This window comes from Anarhichas minor, unplaced genomic scaffold (genome assembly GCF_050575085.1).
Source record: "Anarhichas minor isolate MPS153535 unplaced genomic scaffold, ASM5057508v1 ptg000003l, whole genome shotgun sequence".
Lineage (NCBI taxonomy): Eukaryota > Metazoa > Chordata > Actinopteri > Perciformes > Anarhichadidae > Anarhichas > Anarhichas minor.
In genome coordinates this window covers 13,245,419-13,264,637 of record NW_027466449.1, presented here as the reverse complement: position 1 = coordinate 13,264,637, position 19,219 = coordinate 13,245,419, and the positions used below count along the sequence as shown (strand labels likewise).

Sequence of the window (19,219 nt, the reverse complement as noted above, 5' to 3'; positions counted from 1 at the left end):
AATAAAATACTTCAAGTTAAATAGTTAAGATGAGTTCCACCTTCAACTACAACATTGACGTGTCACTAAAATATTAATTAGTGAGAATAATCCATTATTATAGTGTATTATTGTAACAATGACAAGAGCCATTCTGTCTGTTTAATACTACGTATAAAGGCTAATATACTGTATGTATGGTAGTGTAAGTTAACTTTTAATACTTCAAGTAAATGTTGATAATTCCTCCTATAAAGTAAGATTCTGAATGCAGGACAGTATTTTTACACTATAGTATTTGTACTTTTATTTAGACACTAAAGGATTTGAGGATTTCTTGTTACGGACTTTGAATCTCACGCATGTGATTTCTGAGCTCATAATATATAGGCTAATTAGATGCTTAATTTAGTTAGGCCAGCCTTATGTTTATTTAATCTTGGTCATATCATAAATATCATAAATATATTGATGGACATAAAGTTTTGTGCCTCATATTTCTCATCTTTGATGTAATGACCAGTGGTGGAGTGTAACTAAATACAGGTATTTTACTAGTGTATTTCCATTTTAGGCTACTTTATACTTCAACTCCACTACAATTTCAGCAGTTAATATTGTGCTGTTTACTTCTCAAAAAATTTCAGACACTAACAGGGGCAAAATGGGTACTTTAACGTTTGATAAATTAAGTAGGTCTACATATTATATTGCAAATGCTTCTATATTTTTTTTATTCATTATACAACATTAGAGATCAGTTATATGCTCAAAATTCAGATTGTTAATACAGAGTATAAATCAATTCTTAGATATAATAATATGTATTATTGTGGATGAAGCTACCCTGCAGTAATACAGTTCGGATTAGTTCCACCTTTACCAGCTGCTGATACAATAGCCTTCATATTATTCTAAAAAGTGTCATTCTGCATAATCAGTACTTTAGGTATTCTAAGTATATATTAATGTATTTGAATGCAGGATTTATACTTGTAGCAGAGTATTTTTACACTGCGCCATTGCATGACATCCCACAACATCAGTCCAATGACCGCCTCGGTGATCCTGGCTGAGGCTTCCTCCTGCTCGTCTTTGAGTTGAGCTGTTTGCATGGTGACATCACAGGAGGCTGCTGCTAGCTAAACAAGTCAAAACACTCCCGGAGCTGAACGCGAGGCAGCGATGAACCGACCAGGTAAAATACCATCTCACACTTGGTTCTGTTGGTACCGTAAAAGTCTTTAGCACAAATATCTCGGTTAGTTTTAGTCGGCACGCTAACGTTTGCGTAGCGAACAAGTAATGTTAGCTGTTAGCTTCAGTTAGCTTCAGTTAGCCTCAGTTAGCCTCAGTTAGCCTCAGTTCAGCACTTCGGACAGCTCCGAGAGTGTGTTGACTGTTATAAAGTATACAACCTTTGCTGATACTACTAGTATACATTCTGTAGTTTTAAACGTATTTGACAATATTAAAAAGTTTGCAACAATGATATGTTTTATCTATCTATCTAATATTTGTAGGTTATCTGATATTTTCTCATTGCCTCTTCAAAAATTTCATATTTACATTCATATGTTTTGACCCACATACTGTAATATAAGGTTATCCTATATATTTGTGACATCTACATTGTTCTATCTATCTAAATATACATTTTTTTAACGATCTGCTGTGTAAGGTTTTGATGGGGCTTCATCATCCATGAGCTTCTCCACAAGGATAACAGAAAATGGATACTCGGACTCAGATCTAACAGAGGAGGACGTCTGCAATCTACGGATTGAACTTGCAAAGGTTATGCAGCTCTTTCGGGCTATTAATCACTCAAGGTAAATATATTTAACAGTATCCGCTCACAACTTGTCTCTCTACTGATTTAGCTGTTTTGTGTGTTTCTAGATTGAGGAAGAAATTCAGACATTGAGGCAGGTGCTTGTGGTCCGAGAACAATATGCAGCAGACATCAGGAGGCAGCTGGGTATGAGCTCTCTCAGTAACATCAAACAGAACCTGTCCAAAGGCTGGCAAGACGTCCAGACCTCAGCTCCGTAAGTGCACTTGTTTCCTCCTAAACATTGCATGTTTAGACTGCCATTTTGATTGTACGGCAAGGGCTGTTGGATGGTTAAAAACTCCACTGCATACCTCTATAGTCTTACCAGGCTTAACACACCCAACCTCTCCTCTGGCAGACCATTTGCCACGCATTGTCTTACTTTGACATGCTTACATAACCATGGAAAGCACACTAATGACTGTTGTGCGCTCTGCCTTAAGTCGGGGGAATAATCTTAGAAGTTGTGCTTGTTCTGCTCTTGTTACAGATATCTCTCAGCCTCGGCCACGTTGGAGGACATCAGCAACTCCAACATGTGAGTGTTGGTCATCACGTTTGCATTATATTCGTAAAAAAACAACACATTTCTACTGCATTTCATGGCGCAGGGGTCTCCCAATGGTTTGTCCTGTGCTCACATGTTAAAGAGGATTCCTTTCTAAGAAACAAGTGATGGGATTTTCCAGGTCTAATAGGATTGGTGCCCCGTTAATAGCTTTACAGCCTGACTTAGTACAAGGAGCAGTTGTATTAACAGGTAATGTCAGGACTGGCCTGAAGCGTTTTAAAACAGACTGAGCAGACTTCTGCAGCCACATGGACCGAAGCCACTGACATATATGAGCCTGTTGTTAACTGTTTAATTTATGTGGTGAATGTGTGTGAATTCGTACCTTTGTGCTCTCTGTAAGTGTCACATGTGTGTTGGCAGTGTTGTGACTGTCCTCCATTATTCATGACTACTTCTTTCTACCTGTAGATATATGAGGACACGGGAGAGTCTCATTCATGCAGGCCAGGTGACATCATCTGCTCTGTCCAATATGGGCGTGACCATCACCAGGAGACTGGCAGACATGAGGTACCCTCGGGGTTGGCCCAGCTACTTTAATTATTTTCCAATTTTATTTGTTAAAAAATAGATTTAAAAAATACCAAACTCTGCATGTTAATAGTGCAGAAGCTACCAATGAGGTGCCTGGTAGGAAAAGCTGTTGGCTAATGCAGCCAGGTAGAGGGACATGCAGGAATCCATATCGCAAACTAATGCATTTAAAAAAGACAAAATAATTTAAAACCAGGTTTTTGGCTTTCAGAAAATGCTATGCAAGAACATTTTTTAAAGCACTTGTATTCCCACATTTGTACTGCTATTCATTCATTTGTATCTCTGTCTACTTGGATCTACTATGTCAGATCTAGACCAAAAACACTATTTCAATTCATTGTAGTCTATATAGGGACAGGACAGTCACAGCCTCTATGATAACTGTCAAGCAGTGTGTAGTAATGTGTGACATGACACTAAGGCCCACAGCACGATAGGATTTTGTACATTTAACCACCACATTTATATTTTGATTTAGTTTCTTGAGAAAGTAACAGAAAAAAACAGACATATAATTTAAGATAACATTTAATTTATCATATATTTTAGTTGTTAACAAATCCCATGAAAAGACCAAAACATTAATTGATCTGAAAAATAGCACTTAGCCACACCCATTTCCACTCTGATGGGCTTGTTTCTGAGAGCTAGAGCTACAGACAGAGTAGGGACGTCAGACGGACTAACGCATCATTTGTTTTGGTCTTTTCATGGGATTTGTTTACAGTAATAACATGTAAGACAACTTCTGCCTTTTAAAACTGTAATTAATGTATTTCCCCTCATCAGCCCCCATTGACTATTTATTGCAAGACATCTTTTTTTAATTGATACTCCACCCAAAATCTCTTTTGAGCTACAATTCCGTGATGACGCCGTCGGTCTGAAATCCTGACGGCTTGTTTAAAGGCGCCGTTTCTGAATACGGCCTGTGTGTATTGCCCCGTGGATTGAGCGTTTCGATATCTTCACAGTATTTACCTAGCACTTACACCTCCTTTATATGAAAAAAATTATCTTTTTACAATATGGGACCAAGCATAAAATGTGTTATGTTGCAGCCTGTAAAGATGAGGCTAATTGTATATACTGGTATCTTAATCTATAAAAATACATCATCATTTATTTGTTGATTATATTTTGGATTAATCAGAAATAGCGAAGTAAACAGAAAGTTTTAAAATAAATAGAGAAAAAAAATACAATATTTCCCTCTGTAAAAAGTATAAAGTAGCATAACATACTCAAGTAAAGTACCTCAAAATTGAAAAAGAACAAAACACAACATTATTTAAGGTTCACATGGGCTGAGGGTTTTGGGTGGAGAATCACTTCAAGTTTGTCTTAAAGTGTCACAGTGTCTTGTGTTTTTGTTTAGCCAGTCAGCACTTGTAATCCAATCCCATTAGGACATCTGGACATCACATGTTTTCATCCAACAACAGAAGCTGGTGTGACGTTATCTGTGTGTTTGTCTTTATCTCAACAGAGCTCTGCCTCTTCCGAGCCCACCACGGTAAGACTGAACTGAGCTCATTGTGGTGAGGCTGAATGGTCTGAAGTGGGTGATGAATGAGTCCGTGTGTGTGTGTGTGTGTTTGTACTGTAAAAGTAGCTCAAGTACTCATTATGCAGAATGGCCCATTTCAGAATAATATATTATATCACTGTATTATAATTATTTATGTATTAATACATCATAATTTATTAGTTGATTTATATTAATAATCTGAATCTGCAAAGTAACTATAGCAACTAATGTCAAATAAATGAAGTGGAGTAAAAGTAATATTACAAGTACAATATTTAAGTATTAAGTAGCATCATATGGAAATTCTTCCATACCTCAAAATGTGTATATAGTACGTGAATGAATGAATAGACATTATACGGTTTGTGTTTTTATAAATGTTCAACCTGCCCGGGGAGGTTAAAATAAACTCATTAGCTAACTGACGCATTTACACTGACGTGGACACTGAAATGTTGAATGTGCATTGTCCCTGGTAAATAAATACATGTTTGCTGATTTTGTACGATGTCTTTAAGCTTTACATGTCACTTATAATGTTAAAACTTCATTCTCTCTTCTGCCTCTCCAATGTGACACAAAGCGCCCTGGGCCACACCATGAGTGTGCCGTCTATGAGGTAAAACATCACTGCTGTTCTTATAGAAACTGCTTACTAATAATTGAATTTGTCTGCTCAAACACAGATGATTCAAGATCATATGTGTCCTGTGTAATTTGTCTCTACGTTTCTCCGTAGACATTCCTCTACATTCAAGTCTTTTGAGGAAATGGTCGGAAGTGTGAAGGTGAGTTTGTGGAAACGGCAGTCACAGAGAGTTATTACTGCGCATGTTATTGAGCATTGATCACTCTCCTGTCTGGATCACACAGGACAAGGTGAGTGTCGGTCTCACAAATAACGGAGACACCTCTGGGTTCGAAAGAAGATCCTCACGCACATGAGATGGACCCTTCTGATCCCTTTTTGATCCCTTGTCTGTGTTAATCTGTCCACTGTTATTATTGTATTAATACAACATGACAAATAGAATGTATTACAATTGCAATGTAAAAATATTTTAAACTTAAATGTAAAAATAGTCTTTTAATATGTGAATATGTTTTATTTCTGTGTTGGATAAATGTAATTTGCAAGTTATTTATTTTGACGTGCAGTAAACCCATCTTGTATTTGCAATATGCATTCATTGACATTAATTGTGACATTTACAAAAGAAGTATTTTTGTATTTTAAGATTTTTCAATTAAAGTCAATTGAATGGTGTATGGTCTATTGTCGTCATGTCAAGTTCATTTAATTTAATTACATTGGTGTACTTAATTTAAGAGACTACTGCCACTGGTGGTGGCCTTATTCTATCAAGCCTTTGGGTGGCGCTAGAGGCTTGAAATATGTTAACAGTAGGATATGGAAAATAGATGCAAGTGTCCCTTCTACTATATGTAATCCACTTTTATTGAAATTAAAAGGGGATACTGATACATAAACTGATACTTCCAAAAGAAAAGGCACTGAGATATTCCAAGCCTTATGGGGGACTATAACTTTAATGCAACATTAGAGTCACCTTTCTGACCTCTGAGTACTTGCAACATTTAGTGCAGTGGCAGCCATTATATTAAATGTCAAAATAAAGATTGTGAGAAAATGTAAACCAACAAGGAAGGTTGAATTATGCGGCTAACCAGGAAAAGAATCGTTCCCTGACCGGGAATCGAACCCGGGCCGCGGCGGTGAGAGCGCCGAATCCTAACCACTAGACCACCAGGGAGCGGCATATACACTGACCTTTTAATAATATTTGTCCTTTATCTAACGTTCAATATAATGGATATGATTTGGTCAAAAACCCAACTCAATAGCTTTCTGACGTTAGCTACCATTAGCTGTTGGCTAGCTGACGTTACGTTTTGTCCGTCAGTCTTTAACATCAGCGGGTTAATTTAAGCCTCTCCAAGGCCTCCTTTTGTCTGATGTCTGAGTTCCCGTCCTTAACCGAGCACAACAACCGCATGTTCTGTGTCCTCGAGCTGCCACAGGCCCCGCCCCCGTGCCACAGCAGCACGCGCGGGGACAGACCCCTATAAAACGCGGTCCTCCTGGCAGTTACAGTAGCAGTGTTTTGACCGTGAGGGGTCGACCTAGAGAGTTCATCCACAAATGGGCCATTGTAACAACTAGCACCTCTTCTACTTCAAGCCATCCGCACCCTGATCTTACAGGTACGTCAAAAATAATTACAAGGTCTACTTTTGTGTGTTTAAACATAAACTAAATATGTTTTATCTTGTATTTGTTTCACAACGCCTGACCTAATCACAAAATACTAATTTAGTTATATGTGCTGAAATGTTTTTATGCTATTCTTAAGTGAAGATACCTGTCAGTTACATCCACAGGTGTTCTTTTTAAATGTTTGATTAACTTAATCTCAGTAAAGACATGCATACATTTTATAATCACCACTAGGAACAATTTTCCTTCAGGGTATTGTATAAGTGTTTATGCGTCTGCTGCCGTTATGAAGTCCTGTTCTTGTCTGTTCCATGAAATCCTCAAAGCCACCTGTGCTCACCTGCATGGTGTTAAGCTTCATAGTTCAGCTGGTTCTCAAGGCTGCTAACATATATATATAGTATGACATACATGTGAAATATGAAATACATGCACAAAGGAATAAATCAATCTTTATTCTTGCACATTTTCTAATAGTCGACACATTTTGTTGCACTTTGAATAAAAAAGTTACGCTTATTCCTTGGACTTTTTTGGCATTAAAACAATTGGATAGAGCCACCTGTACTTTCCTGGCCTATAGCTTGGACGTCTACCAGCTATACAAATATGCCCTCGGTGGTAAGAGCACAGTCGTTTGCTAGTAACTTGCATGGCCACGCAGCCAGCTCGTGCACTAAGCTATCAGAGTTCAGATGGACATGCTCTGGTTATTTGAGTCATGGGGAACCGGATTCTTGGAAGCAGCTGCTTCTGATTCATCACTGACAGGAATGAAGCACAGAGTGCATGAATGCATGCAGCAAAGGCTTCCCTGAGATGGGTCCTGAGTTCTGTTACTGCTGTCAATGCAGATGTTTCTTCTCATCTCATGTCTCCATTACCACAGGCCGTATGTTCGCACAGGGGTCTTTGGTAGATGCATTGCTTTTCAAAACAAGAGAATTTTGTGAAAACAATATACGCAGGTGCAATTAAAATTAAATAAAAGTAAAAGTAGCCTAATAATACCTGTACCATCTATTTCCCTCTTGTCTCCAGGTTTCCGTTTTCCATCTTTGAGTGGTTTTCCAGCTAAGGGCGGAGAAAATGGCAGCAATTCCATCAACTGGCTCCCTCATCGCCACACATGATTACTATAGAAGTGAGTGAGATGTGACTTATATGCATTTATATTGCAGTATTTGTACTCTCCTGTGGAAGCCTGTTTTGTCTTTGATAAAATATAGATAGATGAGTATTTATACAAAAAACAAATGTCTTTATCTTTTCTTTTTTTTTATTCCAGGGCGCCTCGGGTCCAACTCCAGCAACAGCTCCTGTGGCAGTGCGGAGTATACAGGAGAGGTCATTCCACATCCCCCAGGTATACACAAAAAAAGACAATGTTTAGTTTTGAAAAGTGTCGCACCAAACTGAGCTCCCGTCTAAAATAGATTATGTTATTTGCAGGACTTCCAAGGCAAGATTCTGGCCACTGGTGGAGTTCATTTTTCTTTGCAAAACAGAACCAGCCCAGCATGCAGAACGGATCTGAAACTCAAAAGTGAGTGAATGTAAACATAACCAAATATAAGTTAATCAGGTGCAGCGACGGTTGGCTCTGTAAACTAACCTTTCTTTGTGTTGCAGGAACAGAACCTACACCGTGGCCGACGGTCAGGTGACCTGCATCGCCAAGGAAATGGTTTTGAACAGACAACTCAGTGAAAGCAGTGACAATGGAAAGTCTGAAACATCGAACCCTCCACCACCTACTTCTTCCTAGACTCCATCCCCAGCCCACCGCCTCACCTTCCTGCCCCCCCCTCACACCACCCTCACCCATAGTCCATCACTGGAGATGATGATGGTGTTTGTTACCTTTTAGTTAATGCTTTTTCCTTTTTGCCCCTGTATAGTATATTTTTATTATGACCAAAAGTTTTTAAAAAAGTATGTAAAAAGTTTTTTTCATTTTATTCTTCTTGTGACTTTAAACTGTAAATAATATTAATAAAAAAAAATGCTTACAGTCAACAATGACAGTGTGTTTTCTGATCCCACACAGCTGCTTTTAACCTTCATAGACTGGTCATTATAAGTACGTACGTATTATTATAATTATAATGAACCTCAAATCTTTAGTGCTATTGTCACTTCTCTTCAGGTGACCCACACAGCAGAGCGGCTGTTTTATCACTCTGTCAGGGAACACATGCAGCCTACTTACCAAACTAATCTGTTTAGCTGTGATATGATTAGCAACGACTAATTCCGTTGCTGTTGAAACAGCTTACACAGTGTTGCACCTGAGCTTGAATGTGCGTCAACAGCTTCTAGAAAAGTAAAGGTTTATGGTTTTCTTAGAACAATCACATTGAAATACATGTATACATATTTTTGGTTCTCCAAATGTAAAAATGAATTAGGAAACAGAGGCCAAAATTAGCTGACCCAAACATTTATGCAACACATTTCTGAAAGCAGGTCATTGGTCAGCTACTGCCAGCACCGACCCTGCTGCTGAGTTCGATGACCACATCCTTCCATAACTGCACGGCATAAAAATAAAGCAGCCCACCTGCTTCTATTAATAAATCATACTGGAATTGTTTTAAAATACATAGTTTTGAATGCCTCAGCACATTGTTGTTAAAAAAAGACTGTTCACGTGTGCTGCAAGGAGAGAGCTTATAATGCTCCCTTGCAGTCTGTGTGTGCAACATGTTGTTGACAGCTTTTGGACTATAAGCACTGTGTCAAAAAAAAATCTTCATTCACAAAATAATACTGTAGCACAGCCAGGTTTCAAAAGCCAGCGCTACAAATCCCTTGTAAAACCAAAAATTAGGTTAGGTTATTTTCATTTTGGACTTAAATGGACTTAAAACATATTCTAATTACTGTGAAGACATGAGGTAGTACTAACTGTCAGAAGGATTAATACATGCATTAGTTCTCTGACTTTAGTTTTCCGTGAAGTGATACATGGGGAACATTTTGCAATGTGTACACTGACAACTAAGAATAGACCGAGCGGTTACAGTCCAATTCTGTTGTAAGATAACCTCTCTGTTCAAACAGGAACGTTATATACTTCCAATACTGTTTGTGCAGCATTTAGAGCAACGTGCTGGGACAAGCATTTGGCATTTAAAGGACCAAACCCATGATTCATGTCTTTAGACTTCTATCCATTTAAAAAGTGCATGATCTGTCTGGCCTTTCCTCCAAAGCTGTACTATTTCTGGCAACGTATCAGAGAAGCACTTTGGTCTAAATATGTCCAGTTGTCCCGGCCAAGCACAATCACTCCTGTGACACTTAAACGACACAGGAGGCTCCCATCGTGCAGGTCTCTTTTTACGATCTCATAGGGCACTTTGGGTTTCTCTGTACAAAGTTCAAAGAACACAGTGAGACACCAATCCCCAGAATAACTATCAAAACAGCTCAGTTGCAATGAACAAAAAAGGCCCTGGATAGAGGCTCAAATTGATTTAACTGATCCCAGATTGTTTTAGAGTAATTATTACAGTTTTATGAGGCCTGTGACTCTCAATGGACCAATAGATGCCTTGCAGTCACATGACTTCTGAGGATTTTCTTTGTTATCTCCACCATGTTGGGTACCGACGTTACACATGCAGGTAGGCTAATGTCCTTCACCACCAATGTCACTCATTTCTCATCGAGATAGCAAAGAACAGAAAATGTATGCAGAGAAAACATCGGTGATTGGATGAGATCAGTATAGAATCAGCTTTTCAGGCAACTAACATTGTCGGAGACTGCCTGAATATTTTTTGAATCTATCTACTTTTAAAGTGATTGTTGACTGATGCTCGTTCTACTACTGAAGATGCATGTGTGTCAGAGTTCATGTGTGTCAGAGTTCCCTCTGGAGGTGAGGGATTTCAGGAAAGAGCAAGCAGGGTGAAAGGAGCCATCGATCTCTTTCAAGCTGTCAACGTTTAAGGGTGGTTGTGTTGCCATAGCACACTGAGAAGGCGAGGACACGCTTCAGTAGCTCTGTAAATAGCGGTAGAACACCCTCACCCCTCCGGAAGTTTATTTTTGTTATTTATTTTTGGTCTTAGTGATCTTTAAAACTAGGTTCCCCCTATACATCACTCCACTGGGGCCCTACCTCAGCCCTGTACCAGCTTCCAGATTAAGATCTTCAGCCAGTTCAGTTTGCATCTTTACTGATTTAGCAGGCTAACACTTAACGCTAGCTGACTTTAGCTTGCTATATTGCATTAAATTCGGTTGCTGCAGTTGTTCGTTGGCCCTTTTAACTGCTGCAAGCCATTTCTGATATCTCTCCTTCTTTAGATAGTCAATATGCAATATTAGAGATTGAAATATTCAGGTTTTCATTTTTGTTGTCATAGTCACATCCCACTGCACAGCATATGGAAGGCATGGTCAAGTTTGCGCTTGAGCCTGCTTGAGTCTGGAACCAATACGGTGGTGGCCAACAGTAAACAAATGTTTGACACGGTTGTGACGTCAGCTGCAAGGCGTCTATATGAGACTATCTCTTGTAATGGCTCACTTTCAAGTGGAAAATCTACTAGTTGAGGTGTACCTCAAGGAAGCTGTCCAGGACCATTATAATTTGCTTTTTGTCCTACAAATGAATGACCATTCATTTTAGACAGTGTCAAATGTTGTATGCTGATGATTCAACAATATATATGGCAAATTAGTAACTAGAGAGTGAATTGGACAGAGAGCTGCAGTCTTTGTAGCTGCATTTTTATAGACTCAACAAATAATTGGTAGTTGCAGCTGTCGTCAATTGTTCGGTCAATTAAGTATGTTCCGGTTTGTTTGGAAATTCACCCTTAAAGAAAGAAAGGTGAAACTTAGTGCTGGTTAATAGTTCTTTTGAGGATTGGTCTTCACAATGTAGAGCTGAAGTCTAAATGTATCTTTGATTATAATTATTTGTGAGGATTATTGAAACGCTATCCTCAGATTGGAGTCTTTTTTTAAACCCTGATCTGCTGGAAATATAGTCCGTGGAAAATGTTGACTTGGCCACACAGAGCGTTCCTGCACATGAATTGGCTCAAAGATAAATGGGGAATCTGGGGCAAAGGTATCGGGCGATGAGTATGACTCAATCCTACTCAGGAAGAGTCCAACCCCAGACTCCCACAAAACATACAGTTCAAGTTCATACTGCACAGATAAGAGGAGAGAAAAAATAACATCTAATTCTCAGTATTAGCAGACAAAGTGCATTGTTGCGTAATTTCATGTTTGTCTTTTCAGGTAAAGGGCTTCAGACCGTGTGCAGGGGCTCAGGTGTCATCCTGTTTTTAGATCTATATTTGATCAGCAGCATGAGCAGACAGTGTGCACCATCGAGCTTGTGTGAGTTCACGTGTCACTGAAGGCCTTTGAGTGTCAACACTAAGTCTCCCCATGACCAATTATCTCTGCGGCCACAGTTGTTTATTTGAGTTTCTTGTCTGGATCAAATTTGGGACTTTTAAAAAAATACCCTGGAAATCAGATTTCAAATGAATCTGATGTGGATGTGTGCTTAGGTCTTGAACCTTTACTGGAAAGGTTATTACAATGATGGTTTTAGTGAGCCCTCTATGGTCTTCTTTCCATAATGTTGTCCGACACTTAAAATAACAATTTTAGTGGATGTAAATTTGGGGTGATTGAATTGCAGCTCGTTTAGCAGCTTCCAGCTATTGTCCATATTCGTCACTTGACACCCAACATGACAAAATAAGGTTGAAAAATCACAAAGTTACCCTCGAAATTCAAATTTAAGGTATTTTATATTTCATGCCATTTTCATTTCGACTTTACTACAATTAAGAGTGAAATATTGCATTTCTGCATTTTAATCTTGATAACTTTTGCGTATTTTTACAGAATACTGAATACTTTACCAAATTAAAAGACGTAAATTATTTTTCCACGACTGCTGATTAGAAATGACTAATCACGATTTTCAAAATATGTTTCAAGCTATCATTGTAACTGTGTCTGAAATTGTCCAGTTAGTCATATAAATAAGAGAATAATGAGGTCACTGCTGTTGTGTTTTCACTGTGTGAGAATATTGGTCTGCTGGAACACTACGTTCTTTTACTCAGACAGAGAATCTGTTTGTGGAGTCAGCTGTAAGTCTTCCCAAAGCTGCATGAGCCGAGCCAAGACATTTGACTTCATGTTTTCATGTTCATCTCAGGATAAATTCTAAAAACTTGAGTGATCCATAAAACGTTCCTCTTGTGCCACCATGAGGTGTAAATAATTTGATTTGTGACCCAAAACCTGCAACTTACCTTCCAATCAGACTCAGATCTTTTTGTTGTTGTTTAGTGCGAATTAGCAGCATGCTAACAAGCTAAACTAGGATGATGAACACGGTAAACATTATGCCTGCTAAACAACAGAATGCTAACATTGTGTAATTGGTGTGAAAAGACAAACTATAGAAACACTCATAAGAGCAGTAATGTACATATATTAATGTTTACTTTGTTTTGGGCTTTTTCAATCCATAAATGCACAGTTCTCCCTTTCACTATACTTGCATATTGTGTGTATTTTTATGGATACAATGCATTTATAAAGTACTCAGATCCATGCACTTTTTGTTCGCATTTTAATTTATTGAACCCGTATGCTAAAATCATTTTTGTCACTAATCAATCTACACTCAATGCCCATAATGACAAAGTGAAACAGCATTTTAGAAATGTTTGCAAAGTTATCAAAAAGAATATACCATTAACATAAGTATTCAGACATTTAGCTCAGGTGTCTCCCATTTCTCTTGATCATCTTTGAGCCGTTGCCACACCTTGATTGGAGTCCACCTGTGCTAAATTCAACTGATTGGACTTGATGAGGAAAGGCACACACCTGTCTAAGGTCTCATGGCTGACAATGCACATCAGAGCCAAGAAACTAAGCTGTGCGGTTGAAGGAATAGCCTGCAGAGCTCAGAGACAGGATTGTGCTGAGGTAGCTACAGATCTGGGGAAGGCTACAAATAAAACGTTGCTCCTTGAAGGCTCCCAGAAGCACAGTTGCCTTCATAATTCTTAAATGGAAGAAGTCTGGAACAAGCAGGGCTCTGAGCAAGTGCACTCTGACTGAGCTCCAGAGATCCTCTGTGTAGAAACTTCCAGATGGACAAGCTGCAACACTCAAACTGATCTGCGTGTTATGGCAGAGGGTCCTGAAGGAGGCCTCTCCTCAGTGAAAGCCTACTTGGAGTTTGCAAAAAAAAAAGCTCTTTAAAGGACTCTCAGACTGCAAGAAACAAAACTCTGGTCTGATGTGAACCGTTTTGTCATGTCTGGAGTAAACCAGGTGCTGCTCATCACCCTCCCAATGGGGAAGCATGTGTTTATTGAATACATTTGCCCCCCAAAAAATCTAAAAAGCTGTTTTTGCTTTGTCATTTAAGTTAAACCATTTAAGCATAAAGCTGTAACAAAACACAAAGTGAAGGTCTCAATGCACTGTTAACCTACTCTCACTGCATCCAGCTGCCCTCTTGTGGACAAAGAACGTCACTCCTGAAAACACTGAGCTGAAAAAACTTCTTTTTGCTCTGACACAAATATTATGAAAAAAGGAAACAAGTGAGGTCTCAGTTTGATGGCTCATCGCACTGTTTTATTCAATTACTGACATCTCAGGAGAAGAGGAGCGCCTTGGAGCTCTGCTGTTGGTAAACCACTGGTGTTTTTTTTTTTTTGTTTTTTTTCATAGCGTTGATGCAACACTGAAAAAGCGCTATTTCCAAACAAACACAGGTCCCTCATCAGTGATATGTAAGAGGCAGAGAGAATCTCACCTGGACAGTTTTGCATGAAACATACAAATGAAACAGGTTCAACCCTTTTCTTTTGTCTTTTTGTTTCACATATAATAATAATAATAAATATCCATACCTATAAACACTCCAAAAAAAATCAAACTATTAGGTCACGGGTACTGGAAAAAAGTTCCACTTTTAAATCACAATGATGAATGTACAAAACAATAGACTCATATAAATGTTAATGGTTTTCGTTAAGAGATTTAAATCTCATTTCAGAAGAAATCACTGGATAAAAACTAAACTTGGAGATTCAGTATTTCCTGAGGTTTATGGGTTCCCCTTAAAAAGGCCAGGAGAGGGGAATGGCTTTATGTTACCGAGGAGATATTACAACAGGTCAAAGTGTACCTTTCAGGGTACCAGTCGGGTTAAGGACAAGGAGTTTTCTCTGACAATACGGCCGGGACGTTAAAAGGTTCTGAGCACATAATAAATGTACCTACACCCCACCGATCTCCATTTAGGCCACAATAGTATTCTAAAACAGTTGATTAAAGTTGATCCTTAATATATCTTTGCTGGTCCACTTTGAGAAGTTGTGAAGCTCCCTTTTACTTAAGATTTACCTTTTTTTTAAATGCTGAAGCCACCACAACATCGAGCCGACCCGATCCAGCTGTCACGGCACGCTTCATGACCGCATGACCAAGAAGTCAAAGGGGTCACGTTTGCACTTTGATGCAATGAAACAACAAAAAGAAAAACATCTGGCCAAATGTACACAGATTTAGGGTATAGGTGAGGAAAAGAAAATATAGCCTGAATAAAACACAAATGTATTCTGAAAAACTGTACATGTAAACATCACACTTTCACTGAGTCCAAAACCAGAGGGGGGAATACAAAGCTTCACACAGGTTTACAGTACAACCTCCTGCACAGAGCTACAGTCTCGTATCAGTGCAGGAGAGGCAACAATTGAAATAATATAAATAACAATAGAAGTAATACAGACCACCACCAAATGATAAGTTCAAACAAGCAAAGGCTAAAAGCACTTTGATTTCTTTCTTCTTCTTTTTTACAGTGCTGTACCCACAGAAAAAAAGGTTTAAAACATCTTTTATCACTCTTTGTACAGCTATACAGTACATTTATCTGACCACTTAAGCAATCCACAAGCTACCAGGGCATTTTAACACCAATAGATTACATTGTCTAGTCAATACAAAGAGAAAATCCATTGGGCATTTTTAGAAAAAACAAAACAACAACATGACAACAAGTGGTTGTCGGTGATCACAGTAACTTCAGCACAAATGTTGCTCAGCGTAGACTTAAGACAGTTTACAAATCTGCAAGCTAATGTTTGGTTGTGAGAATGGGACAGCATGACATCACTGAGTTTGGCGTGAAGTGTGAGGATCGGCTGTGGCTGCAGTGATGAACGAGCAGGTTGGAGGAGACAAGGAAGACATGTGTGAGGACTCGGGTCCCACGTACATCTATGATTACGTCTGTTTGAGCCCAGAGGGGTGTTTCATAAAGCGGTTGAAGCAGGCGTATTCCAGCTTTCAGGCTTAAACTGAAGCTAAAAGCTTAGCTCCAGCTCAGGCTTAAACTGTGTTTTACAATGAATCGGTCAACCTTCACCGGATTAAAGTCAATGTATGTTGCACTGCAACTAAATTAAAGCGGTTGTGTCACTTGTACAAACCAAGAAATCCAACTGATAACTTAAAACTGCAAATACAGATTTTCTTTTGGTCAATTGGATGCAGCGGGATCAAGCTGTGAACACAATATTGACATATCATCACTTTTTAAAGTTGACATGGTGAACTTGTTATCAAACAGTTGCTTATTTAAATATTAAGCAGATATGAAGAAAGTAACATTATCATTAATTTGTCTGTTTAAGCTTTGTTTTTGGTCTCCACCATCTACTAAGGGAAATATCTGTCTCTTTAGCTGCTAATGGCTCCACTATATTCACCGGCTAGTCGCTGACTGTAGGTAGTGTACAGTGGCTTTTTGGGTGGCCAAAAACATTTCGCGTGATTTGCAAACAACCAAACAATGTGCCAAAACTCACTTTGAAGTTCTGTAAAAAGTCAAAGGGAGCTGCAGATACAGGGGATACTTCTCTGCAGGTTCATCACTACGAGTCACTCCTCTTTATGAAATAAACCAGATTCAGCTCCAAACCAGCTTTATGAAACAGATTCATCCTGGTTCCAGTTGCTAATTTGCGACAGACTTTTGACAATAAGCCTTTCTGAGTCTCTTTATGACACACCCCTCTGCAATGAGTTCAAACTGAGCTCATAAGGTTTTTCAAAAAAGAGCTATTTGCTTTTTTCATCAATAAAGCAGAATGAGCGCTGCTTCTGTCCTTTGTCATAATCAGTTCTTGCTATGTTTGAACTGAAGCTGATAATCCAAATGAGGTAAAGACACACTCAAATCACTGTTATGTTACCTTAATCCTGAGCTATAAAGTGCTTCCAAACTTGCAATAGTTAAAAATAATTTAAATGTAATGCATCCCAATCATGACATGGGAATAAAAATGAGAAATAGTCGTTTCGCATGTAAATCCAACTCTAGACCAAGTGGTGGTGAGAAATAGACCGATTCATGATAAATAACTGATAAATTTGATAAGATTTGTGATAAATACAGAAATATATCTCTCTAAACTTTGACTAATCAATAAGGTGCGAGCCACTTTTCGGCTGCTAGAAGAGTCATTGTCCTTGTTTGGAATGTTTCAGCCTACTGAATTAAATCTTCACAGATTGATGTGGTACAAACTGGGTCACTCCACTTATACACAAACAGAAAACCACAAACATACTGTCAATACCAACACTTACACCAACAAAAAAAGGTATTAAAAACACACACACACACTTACACGTTTTTGTGCCAAGTGACTCATCATTAAAAGTGTCTGTTGTGAGACTGTGCTCTAGATCTGCTTTGAGTACTCTTGTGTGCCCTCAGACCACCAACACACACACACACGCACGCGCGCGCGCGCACACACACACACACACACACACACACACACACACACACACTTGCAGAAAGCTGGGAGAGTAAACTGTGATGCGATTACATCTTTTTCAAAGATTGTCTCTTGCTTCTTTTCAGACGGTGTGTTTTCAGACATGACATCTATATGATGGAGATGAGAGCGAGGGTTTGACACAGCTGAGGTCAGAGGGGATGATACAGCCCACACACACTCACACTACATCCAGTAAAGCCACATGGATGTTAGGGTTACACCGATGCATGTGAGCTCAATATGCTCCTTTTTAACTTACAAAATACTCACAGGACGATTCCTTCACAAAAAGACCCCAAAAACTCACTTTAAAGTAAAAAAGAAAAAGAAGACGTGCAACATTAAGCACTCATTTTTCTGCCAGGTCCCATTTCTGTTTACCACTACGGATGACTGATCCCAATACATGAAAGTGCCTCAGTTATGAGGTTCGCGATAAAGATCACCATTCACAACAAACAACATTGAAATTGGCTACAATGCTGCATGGGATATCGGTTCTTTTTTTTATATAACTTGACAGTTACAGCGAGAGGAGATTGTGGTAAAGTTCTCTGTCTTTTTGTCTTAAAACGCTTCAGCAAGTCTGAGAGTCATTTCAGTAAGCACACCATTACTGATTATCTTCAATATTGCACCATTTTCCTCTTTTCCAGAAGCACTGGTTATAAACCAAGAGTCTAAACAATATATTAATCTCCTTTGTTTCCCTGACAGGTGTCTGTGACCTCAATTTGCATACCCAGGCTTCGTAAAAGCCTCCTTTCGTTTTTAAGTAATGAGAAGTTGACCGTGATAGAAATATTCATAATATAATAAATAAAGTCACGTTGGGTAATGAGTCTTTTCTCTCTTAGTAACCATCATGTCTAAGATTCTGGAAACCACTCCACCAGAGCAGGACCGAGGTATAGCTTTGACGGATCTGTTGGTCGAACTTTTCAGGTCAAAACTGTCGAACACTGTCCTGTTTCTTTGCTTTTTTGCGTATATTTAAGTCAGCCCGTCCTTTAGTAGCTGTTGAGGTCAGTGGATTTAGCAGCGATTTATCTGCAGACTTTCAGAAAGCAATACTCCAAACTTGCCATGAGACAAAAGTGAATTTGGAGAGAATTATCGTCGAGAAATGACTCGATTCAGACGACCCAATCAGATCATGCCACATGTTTTATATTTGTGTAAAAATAGAAAGAAGGTAATGATACTAAATCGCTGCCATTTAACTTGTAATTTGGCCAAACATCTGCATAAACGAGCCAATGTGGCGTCATGGTCACAGCTAATTTAAGGTTCTGGTTCTCCCCTGTGCACCAATGAAGATAACTCTTTCACATAGATCATCGCTTCCTGAGACAAATGGAGGTTGAAGGGTTTAAAATGAACTGAATGGGATGAATGGCTACAGATAACAGGGCACTAAGGTCAAAGTGAACCAAATGCATAAATAAACATTTGTCAGCCTGTGATATGTTCTGGCCCGTCCAAACACATAAACACGTGGGAATAAGTAAAGGTACCGTACCTACTGGACCCACTGTGCGCTGCAGTATCACTCGTATACATTTGTGTCTTTGTATGAACGTCTGCCCAGAGATGTGTGACCGAGGGCGACATAGATGGACAGGCTGTGAGAAGGTTTGGCTCGGAC

At 38.9% G+C, this 19,219-nt stretch overlaps 2 protein-coding genes and 1 non-coding gene across 3 annotated transcripts; 2 read left to right on the top strand and 1 right to left on the bottom strand.

Annotated features, from left to right (window-relative positions):
• The first annotated feature begins 1,164 nt into the window (after nt 1-1,164).
• Nucleotides 1,165-5,450, top strand: LOC142960695 (tumor protein D54-like). The gene is made up of 9 exons (XM_076102670.1): nt 1,165-1,177; nt 1,661-1,776; nt 1,882-2,030; nt 2,307-2,354; nt 2,799-2,900; nt 4,417-4,443; nt 5,042-5,077; nt 5,198-5,246; nt 5,332-5,450. Exons 1-9 carry the CDS (start codon nt 1,165-1,167, stop codon nt 5,401-5,403), a joined length of 612 nt encoding a protein of 203 aa, XP_075958785.1. The 3' UTR covers nt 5,404-5,450.
• A 711-nt stretch (nt 5,451-6,161) lies between these two features.
• trnae-cuc (transfer RNA glutamic acid (anticodon CUC)) lies at nt 6,162-6,233 on the bottom strand. The gene has a single exon. It is a non-coding gene; the product is annotated as a tRNA-Glu (tRNA).
• Nucleotides 6,234-6,582: 349 nt separating this feature from the next.
• Nucleotides 6,583-8,665, top strand: ppdpfa (pancreatic progenitor cell differentiation and proliferation factor a). The gene is made up of 5 exons (XM_076091950.1): nt 6,583-6,684; nt 7,739-7,841; nt 7,986-8,063; nt 8,150-8,243; nt 8,330-8,665. Exons 2-5 carry the CDS (start codon nt 7,787-7,789, stop codon nt 8,463-8,465), a joined length of 363 nt encoding a protein of 120 aa, XP_075948065.1. The 5' UTR covers nt 6,583-6,684; nt 7,739-7,786; the 3' UTR covers nt 8,466-8,665.
• The last annotated feature ends 10,554 nt before the right edge of the window (nt 8,666-19,219 follow it).